The sequence below is a fragment of the Fundulus heteroclitus genome, chromosome 12 (genome assembly GCF_011125445.2).
Source record: "Fundulus heteroclitus isolate FHET01 chromosome 12, MU-UCD_Fhet_4.1, whole genome shotgun sequence".
NCBI lineage: Eukaryota > Metazoa > Chordata > Actinopteri > Cyprinodontiformes > Fundulidae > Fundulus > Fundulus heteroclitus.
Window position 1 is genome coordinate 13102961 of NC_046372.1, and position 13366 is coordinate 13116326.

General features: G+C 38.9%; 1 protein-coding gene across 1 annotated transcript; it reads left to right on the plus strand.

Annotated features, from left to right (window-relative positions):
• Positions 1–5762: 5762 nt before the first annotated feature.
• gck (glucokinase (hexokinase 4)) lies at positions 5763–11828 on the plus strand. The gene is made up of 10 exons (XM_012865613.3): positions 5763–5947; positions 7299–7461; positions 7591–7745; positions 7907–8026; positions 8120–8215; positions 8322–8421; positions 8786–8969; positions 9536–9691; positions 11216–11449; positions 11603–11828. The coding sequence occupies exons 1-10, from the start codon at positions 5867–5869 to the stop codon at positions 11739–11741; spliced, it is 1428 nt and encodes a 475-aa protein (XP_012721067.1). The 5' UTR covers positions 5763–5866; the 3' UTR covers positions 11742–11828.
• The last annotated feature ends 1538 nt before the right edge of the window (positions 11829–13366 follow it).

The following is a 13366-nucleotide window of genomic DNA, read 5'->3' on the forward strand; positions in this document are numbered from 1 at the left end:
CTTTGTTTTCTGTGCATGTGCATTCATCTCTCTGTATTAGTCTTATAATCTTCAATATATAAATAGTGAGTAAAATGCTTGCAGTAATCTTAACAGTAATGTTCCTTTTACAATGGGTCTTTAAAATAGGCATTGAGAAGATTTAATATTTTTTAATGTTTTCGCTCATCCTGTATATCTTTTTATTTTGCCATTGATTCTTTCTTTGACTTTCTTGAAAACTTCAAAAACAGCTTTGCATGTCCTTTTGTCGACCTTCCAGAATACGTTTTACCAATTTTCTTTGGCTGTTCCTGTATAAATTTCCTGTCATGGGGAATGCTTTTTCATATGTTAGGCCTCTGAACCTAAGCCTTGAATCATTCAGACATGAAATGTCTTTTGAGCTCAAGGGACACACTAAACCAATTTTAGATGCTTTACTAGCAGCTTGTAACACATGCACAGTTTGATCAAATGTATGTGTCTGAATATTAAAAAGAAAAGCAAAGATAGATAGATCCTCATTTTTGGGGAAATCGTGCACATACTTTTATAGTCAGGTACAAGGAGTGAGCCAAAAATAAGTCAGAAAGTACCCAAAGTCCATTGTTGAAAGACCTTCAAACATCTGGACAGTTGTTGATCAAGACCACACCACATTAAAAGACTTAAAGAAAATGTTGCTCTTTGGATGCCAAATGAAAACAAAATGAAGCTCTCTTAAAACATTTGCACAACACCATACAGAATAACATATTAATTGATTATATACTTAGATGATTGTTTTAATTTACTATTATTGACTGATTTTGTACAATTAATGTATTGCTGTTGAGCTAAGACAGATTTTAAATTTTTTTGCTAGTGAACCAGCTGTTTCTTCGACCAAAACACGGTCCGCCTCAATTGATGTCGCCTCTGGTAATTTTGCTCCATTTAACAATTCCCTCCTGGCCACTTAACTCGGGGTAAGTAAGTGTTTTCCATGTCACAAGTGTGCCTGTCAGTGATTTCCCGGGCAACACAAAGTGGAAATTGCTAAACCTTTGGGTGCATCTGTTGGACCAGCCACACCAGGAGGAAGAAAAGATGTGTTTCCAAGAACTGGCTCTGGTTTTGTTAAGAAACTGAAGCGTCGCGATTAGCAAGGAGTCCAGCCATGAATGGGAGGTTTGCTAGTTATCTTATTTTATTGTCCATATACATTTATTTTCTTCATCGAGCCTCTACTATCTATGGAATAAAAGGTCTGGTTTTTACTTATCTTTTTTAACTGATGGCTATGGCACTTTCTGTACGTGTATATTAACTGGAAAAAGAATGAAGAAAGAAGAATAGTACTATTTTTGTGAAATGCAGCCTGGTTGCAAGGATGAAGACACATCGGCATTCTTGTCCTTATTTACTTGAACAGATTTTTATAAACGTCTGATATCTTCAATAGGGGAAGCTTGTGCTTTTGAAAGCAAATCCTTAGATTTTTCCATAAAGCATCTGCAAAAATGGGGAAGAATACATGAGCTTTTTTCCCCCCCACCTGCTTTCCAAGTGATTTTATGAGTCTGAAAATACAGCAGAAATGTAAATGTTTTAAACATAAACTGGACCTATAGGCTGCGTAATGGTTGGACCGCATCCCAGTAAAGGATAAGAGCTTTTTTTTTCTATTTACATTTTATTCACGGACGCCACGGCAAAGCAGAACGTCAAGCAGAAGTTTGGAAAAGTTCAACCTGCAACGACAGATCCCTGATGGTTCGCAGGACGGTCAGGATTTAACCCTCGTTGTGAAGCGATGGATAAGGTAACAGTCAAAGTATTAAGCCAGGACAGACTCGCATGGTCAGAAAATAAGTTGTAACTGAAACCAAGGAGCCTAATTTAAATTGTGCTGCTAAAGATATAAGACATCGGTTTTCAATGAAAGTTGGAGACAATGATGTCTGCAACATCATTAAAAAACAAGAGAACTAAGATTACACTTTAACAAATAATGGCATATATAATACCTCATACAACCTTTATTAGACAGAGGTTAGTAGCATGACAGGTTACATAAGAAAGATCCTATCAGAGAGGCCAAGCCTTTAGGACCTACAGATGTGAGAGGGTGCATGAGTGTGAGCAAATAATTAAACAGTTCTCAAGGTAATGCTGCAATACGTTTGGGTATTTCATCATTCAAATGAATCCAAATGAATTGGGTCCTCAGATAGCACTCCAAGAATCAGCAGCTATAGCTGCACTTTGATTGAGGAAGCTAACAAAAAAAAACCCTGCCCAAATTCAAGGGAAATTCACTTACCTCAACAACTATCTTCACTCCTTGTAAAACATTTAGAAACCAATAAATTACATACATTTTTTGTTGCAGTGACATAATTTTGCACTGACCTTTAAGACCACGTAATACATTTGTGTACATTTCATCCGTCCGTCCGTCCGTTGTCTTCCGCTTATCCGGGGTCGGGTCGCGGGGGCAGCAGCTTCAGTAGGGAGGCCCAGACGTCCCTCTCCCCGGCCACTTGGGCCAGCTCCTCCGGGGGAATCCCAAGGCGTTCCCAGGCCAGCCGAGAGACATAGTCCCTCCAGCGACATTTCTGTACATTTCATTTAGTGTGGAAAATAAATGTAAGAAGTAGCTGTTTTTATATCACTAGAGCCACAGTTATTGACAACCCCAACAGTTGCTGTAAACTAAACATAATCAGAGCATTTTTGCATGTTGTACTCTACTTATATAAGTTGATCAGACTTTTGTGAGATCCATGATATCCTGTGTCTCTGGGGAACACATGCTTAAGACTGGGAAAAAATATTTTTTGGAGGAACTCAAGTCACTCAGCAGACATACTATATGTGTTCACTTCATCCATCCCTTGTCTATACGTGTTTAATCCTTCTGGGTTGCAGGGGGCTGGTGCCTGTCTCCGATTGTCAATGGGCCAGGGGCGGGTTACGCTCTGGGCAGGTCACCAGTCCATCACATGGCAACCCAGTGACACAGGACAACCAACCAGCCACAAACTAATTGAAGAGCTAAGTGCAATTTGATTCATTAATAATTCATTTATCCCAATGGGAAATTAGAAGTTAAAACAATTATGTTGTTTCAAGTGAAATATTGCGAAAACCCATTTTACATACTGTAGTTTACAAGGACATGACTTTAACTACTAAACTTCTCACTGATCAACCGCTGAACACACAGTATATAGGGAAATTCTGATAAGAAATATGGCAACCGAGATCAGAGCTTTCACTATAAGTCATATTTCCATAGTTTTTTTTTTTTCATCGATGCAAACCAGTTCATTATTTGGAAGCAGGACAAACACAATTCAGAGGGTGCGTGGAGACAATGCCAAAAACAATCTTACAGAGAGGACTGTCTGTCTCATCAGGATCTTTTCTCGGTGTAACGTTTCCTCACTCTCCGATGACGTAATCAGCAGACACCTTGTATCAAACCCTGATATGCATAATACTCACAATTTTAGTCTTTCTTTCATGGATGTCATCTTTGCCCTGGTTTTGTTGCTGATTTTTGTCAGAGACAGCTGGAGAGCCATCAGGCAGGTCTCTGTTCAAACAGCCGGAGCGGGTTAAATTAAACGGATAATCAGCTATCGACAAGCACTTGGCACATGTTCAACTCTTTTCAGTAAAGGGTTGCAACACAAACTGGGTACATTTTGTGTCTGATTGCTGTACGGTCTTACTGGGTTTTTTTCAAATTACCTCATTTTAAATAGCTCGCTGCTTTGCTGTAATTCAGGGAAACCTGACTCTTCTGAAGTTTAAAGTCTCTTAGATAGAAATAACATTTGTCTTTACTTGATTGGCAAAATTCAAGTAGAATTTCAAATAATAATGATGCAATTCTCGTACAAAATAAACAACAAGATTAATCAAATGGGTATTCTGAGTCCAGGGTTTTGCTCTATGCCAAACCTCGTGCAAGTAAAAATAATTTCAGTCTGTGTAACCTGTTAAAGATTAGGCCATTGTTTGAAAAAACCAACAGATCAAATCTAAAATTTTAAAATTGACTGAAAGATTTTATCTGAAAAATGTATTTTACATCTGTTTAAACAAGCAACACATCTGAAATAAAACCTATTATTAAGGTAAAGGTAAGAGCTTTGACTTATAATGTAAATTACTCTCTTTGTTTTCAACACATCTTTTTTTAGGATACTTTTGTGATTTCAAATGAAAATGGTGTAAGGTCTAAAATCCAGATGTTGTAATATGCAACACTAGAACACAGAGTTATTGAAACAATATGTTTTCCTGAACAATACTCCTTCATAAAGAATTTAATCATTTCAAAGTCTTAAATAAGTTTTGGGTAATTTTGCAAGACAAAACCTATGTTGAAATAATTTATTAATTTATTATCCTCCTCGAAAAAGCTGATGTATAGAAATTCTCAGCCAGGCAGTTTAATCTACATTTGTGGTACATCTCAAAAGCTACATTCCTAACACAGACATCCAACAGTAAGGCTCTCGGGGTCAGAGGTTTGCTTTACTTTACTTTTTTTAGCCCTAACCTCAGTTAGAGTTATAAAAAGCTCTGACCTGTCGTCTGTTAAACTACCTGATCTGATAACAGGAGGCCTTCACCCTTATCACGCTACTGTTAGCTCTGGAGGTCACTCACTCCTCTCTGGGCCTAATTTTAGGTCTGTTTCTAATTTTAAAAATGCTAACGTGGAACTCTCTGACCCACTATAGAATTGCACAATATACTTCTGAATGAAAAAAGGGAGGTTTTATAACAGTTTTTACTGGGATTTATTTTTATTTGTACTGTAAAATAGACTTTATCTTGGCAAAAGCCAAAATGACATGAGATTGCTTCAAGCACATAAATAAAGGGGATCAATACAATGAATGAATTTTTGCATCATAATTTATGAAAAAGACATAAATAAGAAATTGCACTGAGAAATCTAAGGAACAACAGGTTTTGTAATATTTACTGTAATTTATGTGAAATAATGAAACTTCCAAATGAACATTGAGTATATCATTGTATTGCATTGTTTTTAAATCTTCTCTTAAAACACATAATTTCTTCTAGGCTTTTAACCCAGCTTGAGAAGTTGTTTTTTTATCATATATTTTTATTTTATTAGTTTTACTATTGTGATGTTTTATCAATTAGTAACAGTTTTATTGTAATTCTGCTTGGTAGAGCAGAACTTTTATTAGTTTTTATTGGTGTACAGCACTTTGGTCAACTATGTCGTTGTTAAAGTGTTTTATAAATAAAGTTACATTTTATTGTATTTTTTACACTGTCAAAAACAAAATTCTAAATTTCAATCTGAAATCAGCTGAATTTCTAATTATAAATCATCCAGTCATAGTTATGTAATTAATATTAAACCAGCCTCACAATACAAGTTTATAAGATCTCTCCAGTTTATTTACTTTGATCCACATAAATTATCTAAGTATTTGTATTCAGTACTACTTGAGCTTTTTGAGGCAACAAATAGTTGTGCAATGTATTAACATTTATTGTCAAGCTGCAATTACATTGTTACAAAAGCCCGTCGAGTTAAAATTAGCTTCTGTACACAGACCTTGGACCCAGTGTTTGAAATCAGGCCACCCACAGAATTTACAAACCTCATCTCATCTTTGAACCGATGTAGGCGTGTGTATGTTTAAACCTTCATCACCAGATGCAATATTGCTGAGGAAAGGGGGAGGGCGGTTCTACACATCCAGCCCACTTCACCTGGGCATAAAAGCGGCCGGGGATCTCAGTGACACTCATACTGGATCCAAGCACTCACACAGGGTGGAAACACACTCTCTCTTCTTAGAAAACACACCCGAGCTCGTTTTCACTCGAAACCTCCAAGATGCCGTGCATCAGCAGTCATCTCGACCAGTTGGTGAAGCTGCCTGCCAGCTACAGTGATGTGATTGAAAAGATCTGCACGGTAAGATTTGCTTTCGGTCTGCAACTTGGAAAAGAAACTGTACTGAAGATGCTGCTGCCAGTACCAGAACACCGTTAAAGAGACAAAAAAGATCATATTTTGAAATGATGTAGACATAGCCCTCATGTATAATTTAACATAATTGACTCTTTTCTTACTTTCCTCAGAACCATTGTTCTTAACCTCTCCTGAAATGTATATTGATTTCTTAATGGTTTTTTTTTTAAAATATTGCCACCACAAGTTTCCTGACTGGGAAACTTCTGTCTCAGCCCCTTAGCTAATTAATTTGAACCTATGACTCTTTTTTACCATCTTAACTCAACAGCTTCCCTAGGGGATCCCATTCTTCCTCAATTTTTAAGGAGGTCTTTCTAAGTATTGGACAGTCTCGTCTTACAATTATAAATTATACTTTGTCCTCCGGTTTGGTCCCTGCTAATCTTAAACACACTGTACCTCTTCTTAATATAGCTGGTTTGGGTAACACTGTGTTAGCTAATGATGGACCTTCTTGTTTGTTTAAAACGTTTTAGAAAATATTGTATTTTGTCAACTACAGTCGTTCACGGATGACAAGGTCATTCTGGAAAATGTTCAGCCCGGTTTTAAAGCCTACCATAGTTCCAATTCAGCGTCAAGAGTCATTAATGATATTTTTTGCCTTGAGATTCTGCTAACAATACTGTTTTGGTTCTGCTTGACCTAACTACTGACATTGACATTGTGGACCACAGAAACAATACAACCACCGTGGCTGTATTGTTTCTGACCTTAAACAGCTCATTCCTATGTTTAAATCAATTAGTGGAAATTCAAAACTAAACATTTGATTGGTTTAGCTCTTATCTGGCTGCCTGTATTTCCTATGTCAACATTTTTGCCTGAGAACAATTCTGCACTCCTCTGTCATATGGGGCTCCACAGGTACCATTTCTTGGGCCACTGATGTGTTCCCTGTATATCATGCTTCTAGACTCCATATTTGGCTCGCCCTACACAACTGAAATTGTAATGAATAGACAGCTACATTAGAGCAGTTGTAAAGTCCTGTTTTTAGCATTAATGGCAGTAGTGAAATCCTTTTTTTCTGTTCAGGCAACTCTTCGAAACAGTGGTCCACACTTTTATTTGGTCCTGCTTAGATTGCTGTAAAGGACTTCATGTTGGAGTGAGTCAGACCTTGCTCTCTCTCGTCTGCAGCCTGTTCAAAATGCTGTTGCACGTCTTTTATTGCCTACTTAAAACTGATAACATCACTCCATACTGTTGTTATGGTATAGTAGGGTAACGGAGATGTAAAGATTTTTCCCAGCTGCCTCTGATCCGTTCTGCTATTCTCTGACTGCAGGTGGAACACATCCTGTCCGAGTTCAGGTTGAACAAAGAAGAGCTGGAAGAAGTTATGAAGAGGATGCAGCACGAAATGAACCGAGGACTTCGCTTAGAGTCCCACGAAGAGGCCAGTGTGAAAATGCTTCCAACCTATGTCTGTTCCACCCCAGAGGGATCAGGTAGGAAATTTTTTTTTTTTTATAAAGACAGAAAAATAATCCTTTGATGTATAAAAACAAAATAAGTGAACGGTCACCTGTCAGATTCAAATGTAAAATTAGAACTTGTTTTCTTGTTTGGTGGGGCAGAGGTGGGAGATTTCTTGGCTCTGGACCTTGGAGGGACGAACTTTCGTGTAATGCTTGTGAAAGTAGGTGAAGATGAAGAGGGGAGCTTCAAGGTGGAGACGAAGAACCAAATGTATTCGATTCCTGAAGATGCCATGACAGGGACTGCTGAAATGGTCAGTGACAACTACTGTTTACCTTGTTTTTACACCACCAGTCATTTCGTAGTTCTCTTCTTGCATATACTCAAAACACTTAAACTTGGTTTGAAATCTCTGAAAACTGAACCAGCTCAAAAGGTTTTGCTCTAATGTCCTTTATTTTCCTCTTTCTACAGCTGTTTGACTACATAGCAGAGTGCATGTCTGACTTTTTGGACAAACACCACATTAAGCACAAGAAGCTTCCCCTGGGTTTCACCTTTTCTTTCCCTGTTCGACATGAGGACCTTGATAAGGTACAGTACTGTTATACTTGTTAGATAGGAAACAAAAGCATCCCTCTGTTTTAGAAAAGTTCTTACAACTAAGGGTACTTTTTTTTCAAACAGGGAATCTTGCTTAACTGGACCAAAGGTTTCAAGGCCTCTGGGGCAGAAGGGAACAATATTGTTGGTCTGCTCAGAGATGCAATCAAGAGACGAGGGGTGAGTTAATGTATATTTGTCATATAGGTTTCTCTGTCTGAAGAATGTTATCATCTGCATACAGGGAGAACATTCTAATATGTTATAATCTCATTTTATCGTGCAGGAGTTTGAGATGGATGTAGTCGCCATGGTGAATGACACAGTAGCTACCATGGTCTCCTGCTACTATGAGGACCGAAGCTGTGAAGTTGGGATGATTGTCGGTAAGAAGCCTTAAACGCGTGCAAGCATTCAAGTTCTCCATGGCTTGGATCAGCTATTAAAAATGAAGGTTTATCTAAAAAAAAAGAAAAGTAGACAATACGTTTTGGTCAATAGTATTTAAAAAAAAAATGTTGAACAATCTTCAACGCCAATGTTTTATTATTTACTTTTAGATATTCATATCATTGCTCTTGCACCATTAATAGACACAATGTGTAAATGTTTCATGTCTGGTTAGATTGAAAAAGAGAAAAATAACAAAAAAAGTTTGAGTCTCATCCAAGAAGAGCAAGAGTTGGCAACCCTGATACAGAATCATGGCTGAAACCGGCAGGAGCTAATGGTTTTGTGTTTTTCCTTAAGGCACTGGCTGTAATGCTTGTTACATGGAAGAGATGAGGACAGTGGAGCTGGTGGAAGGGGAAGAGGGCAGGATGTGTGTGAACACGGAGTGGGGAGCGTTTGGAGACAGAGGCGAGCTGGAGGAGTTCAGGCTCGAGTACGACAGAGTGGTGGACGAGGCCTCAATCAACCCCGGACACCAGCTGTGAGTAAACGAGATGCATTAATTTTAAACATTCAGCACCGTCACACTCGCACACAGACACGTTTCAACCGAGCTCTGCAACCTTCCTACTTTGTTGGCTGAATTTAATCAGGACAAGGGTCAAGACAACTCATGCACCCCAAGCCACCACCCCCCACCCCCTTCTATCTCGTGGTGTTTTTATGAATTACTCATCCATCTATGGCAGTACTCACCTGACTCTAAACTGTAGTCTCAGTGAAGTTGCCAAGCTACCAGCTGTTTTCCTCAGGATGTTAGCAAATGGACAGAGCTTTCATACGTCAGTGGTTGGGCAGTCGGCAGGTGGAGATGCCAGATTAATGACCCCTTTCGGCTCCCTGCCGTATCACCTGCGATCCTAATGGTTGTTTACCTTTTATACTGGCTGCTGGGTCCAGCCTTAGCCTTGATGTCTCCTTTCCTGTCCAGTTGTCCTCTGCCTCCCAACCTTCATACTGGAAAATACGTTTATTGTGTGTTTATTGTTTTCTTTTCACTCTCTTTTTTATCAACTATTGTCCCTCTTGTCTTATCGCCAAATTCAGGTATGAGAAGGTGATCAGTGGGAAGTACATGGGGGAGCTGGTGAGGCTCGTCCTGATGAAGCTGGTGAACGAGAACCTGCTGTTCAATGGCGAAGCCTCAGAGCAGCTGATGACACGAGGAAGCTTCGAGACGTGCTTTGTTTCGCAGGTGGAAAGGTAAGCATGAGCAACGAGTGATGGAAAAAACATTTCACTGATATCGGCCATAAAATCCAGACGAGCAGAGTGATATTAAACAGTCACTAGGCTACAGATGCTTTAAAGCAGATAAAAAAAGAAACTTTAGTGCTGAGGACATGAGACTGGGAAACAGTGTTTACATGGGAAGCCATGTGTGTTTTACTGCAGTTGTTATTTACTGCCGTGACACAGAGAGCTTGGACGGGAGGAGTTTGATTAGCACTAAAATGTTAAGTAGAGGCAGCTCAAAGCTGTACAAGGCCCTGAACAGAATTGGATTTATATCACCAAAATGAGAAAAGAAAACAGCTATTATCAGGCAAAAAGAAAAGAAAAAAGTATAGTAAAAGTATAATAAAACTATAATTTAAGGCCCCACACCACAGAAAGTTACATTATTTACACAATAACCAAGTGTTCCTGAATTACATTTACTCAAATATTATTATTATTTGACCGTTTACAAAATTCAAAATTTTTCCACAATGATATGTATTTGTTACAAGGGCCAAAAGACCTAGTTAAATAAACAAATAATCAATTAATAAACATATTTGTTTGTAATTATTTAGATAAAATTGGACACAAGTACCTTAAACTAATAAAATAATGTATATTCCACAGTTTCAGTCATTTATGAAACACATGAATTAGAGAAAAACGTGGACTAAATAATTAACATTAATTTTTTTTTGTATGTTAAAGGCAATTAAGAACTTCAGGGTTCTTCTGTCCAACTTACCCCTTAAAGTCAGTGGGTAGGCCTATAAGGGTCTTAAGCAAATTGATTGGTTTGCAGCAAGACTGCATGTGACATAACCCATCAAATGTGACGATTTATTGGAAAAGCCACAAAGACAGTGTACATTTTTTCATGGTACACTGTAGCACACAAAATATGGAAATAAACCAGACTGAAATAATTTTATATGATTTAATCATATAATGAAGTTCTAATTAATGGGGTTAACATTCTATTATTTAACAGTGTGTTAAATACATTATTGTCACATTATTATAAATATTTGTAGATTTATTTGATTTATTTAATGTGTCTACTACAGTTTGTTATTGAAAACATAAAAATAACTGTATATTTGGCAAGTTATTTAACGAATGTTAATATATTTCTGCAAGTTGAAGTATTTTAGAGCATTAAAAGATGGATTGTATAAATAACAATCCTAATTGATATACCTATAACTATTCCTATTTGCTTCTAAAACACTGAAATATTCAGCAACAACATATTCAATCTAAAAATAAAATACATATAACATTTTGAGTGTCAGTGATCACAAGTTTTGTTTGATATGATTACCACTATTGTTTGACCGGTGTAACAATTACATTTGTGAAGCTAGATTTTTGTAACAATCCCCTCTTGGGGGCCCGTTGTTTGTTTGTGTGGCTCTGGTGTTAAGTTCCGCAAAAAACTGTTGAAAATGTATTTTGTAGAACTGGTTTGTAAAATGTGACTTTTTTTGGCCATTTTTCTAGTGACTCTGGGGACAGAAAGCAGATCTACAATATCCTCTCTTCGCTGGGTGTTCTTCCCTCTGAGCTGGACTGCGACATCGTGCGGCTGGTCTGTGAGAGCGTCTCCACTCGCTCTGCGCATATGTGCGGCGCTGGCCTGGCCGGGGTCATCAACCTGATGCGGGAGCGCCGCGGCCAGGACACCCTCAAGATCACTGTCGGGGTCGACGGATCTGTCTACAAGCTGCACCCATAGTAAGTGTACATATATGAGAGAGTACCAATACGAGTGCAAGTATCTGTGCACAAAGGGAAAACTTAACTTTTATGCTTTTTTTGGCGGGGGAATTATGAGTTCATCACAGATGTAGACTGCCTAATCCTGACAGATGTGCTTCTGTTTTGCAGTTTCCGTGACCGGTTCCACCAGGTCGTCAGGGAGCTCACTCCTCACTCTGAGATAACCTTCCTGCAGTCGGAGGAGGGCAGCGGGCGTGGAGCGGCTCTTATCTCAGCAGTGGCTTGTAAGATGGCATCATGCATCTAAAGAGAGCCGTGCACTGAAGGACAGTCGAGAAAGCTCTGAGTCTGGATGTTGGAGAAGTCCTTTCCGAAGATCTGCTGCAGAGAAATGCAGAACAGGGCGCTTGCGACTCACAGATTGGAGGACAAGAAGGGCTTTTAGCATCTTGTAAATACAGACTGTGCATAGTATCATACCAACCTGTAGCGGTTGAATTGTTTCTGACTTTTAACAGCTTGTTTATTGCTGTATTTGTAACTTTAAACGACACAAAAAAAGCTCATGTGAAATAAATGCACTGGTTGTTTGGACTGATGTGCATTTCAAGACTGGAGCAAGCAGATTCATGTACAACTCAAATACTTTGTAAAAGCTGTTGTCGATCAGCACTTAATCAAATTCATTGTTCTCGTTTGTTATTCTTTTTGTAAGCATTGAATTGTTTCTTTGGTATCGTTTATTTAACATTTTATGTTTACAACCTATTAACTTTGTCAGCTCGTACTGTGTACTTTCCCCCCCCCCCCCCCTCATGTGCATGGTGAAATGTACTTATACCTAACTGTAAATAAAACCTCTCAAACATCACACTTTGCATTTTATGGTCTTATTCCAGTGCTATAGCTATTCTAGTGAGATGTCTTCTGAGCATTAAGTGGTTGACAACCAAACCTGTTGTCCAGGAGATTAACTGCAGCACTGATCCAAGTGTATTTCCAACGTTGGTGGCAAACAGTAGCAGTGGATCGAGTCTCCAATGGTGAAGTCTGCTTGCTCTAGAAATGTGAAGATTATTGGAGTACTCAATCAAAGGAAGATGACTGCTCCTGTTGAATGATTTCTGAGGCTGAGGCATCATAATGCTGCTCCCTGCTCCGTTTATCCATTAAAGGCATACTATGCAACATTTTTCAGTTAATGAATGTGTTCCATACCATTTTGGATGATTAAATGAGTCATTTCAGGTCGAACAAAGGTTTTCTCGGCCGCCCTGGGGGTCTGTGGCGGAAATACCGCACTTGCAATTGCAAGAGCTCACGGCCCGCACACACAGAAGTCTGGCTTTACGGCGAGAACTCCGTGTTTTTGCCCTGCCATTCACTATATGCACGCGCGAATGCAACAACAAAGAACCGCGTGTTAACGTCAAATAAACATGCAAGCATATCGAGTTTTATTATTATTATTATTATTATAATTTTTTTTTTTTTTTTTTTTTTTTTTATGTTGGCGAGACGCTACCGCGGCCGCGGCTTGGCGAGGCGGTGGCGAGGCGGTGGCGGTAGCGTCTCGCCAACATAAAAAAAAAAATTATAATAATAATAATAAAACTGGCGAGGCGGCGGCGGCCGCGGCCGCGGCTTGGCGATAAGATAGCGCTGCGGGAAGCTTGATGTTCATACCTTCACTGTGTTAGTCATTGTTTGTACTGCCGTTTTTTCCACTTTTCGTTGCGTTCGCCTGTCTGGTAAACTCAAAACAACCGCGCCTGGATTGACGGAGAAACCAGAACAGCTGAGCATCTTTACGACAGTGCACTTTTACTTTCACCCTCTGGGGGGAGCCTCGCTGGAAAATCAACCCCGGTTGCATAGTATACCTTTAATTTGAGAAAGAAAATGTTCCATTCATTATCTATACCAGCTTAT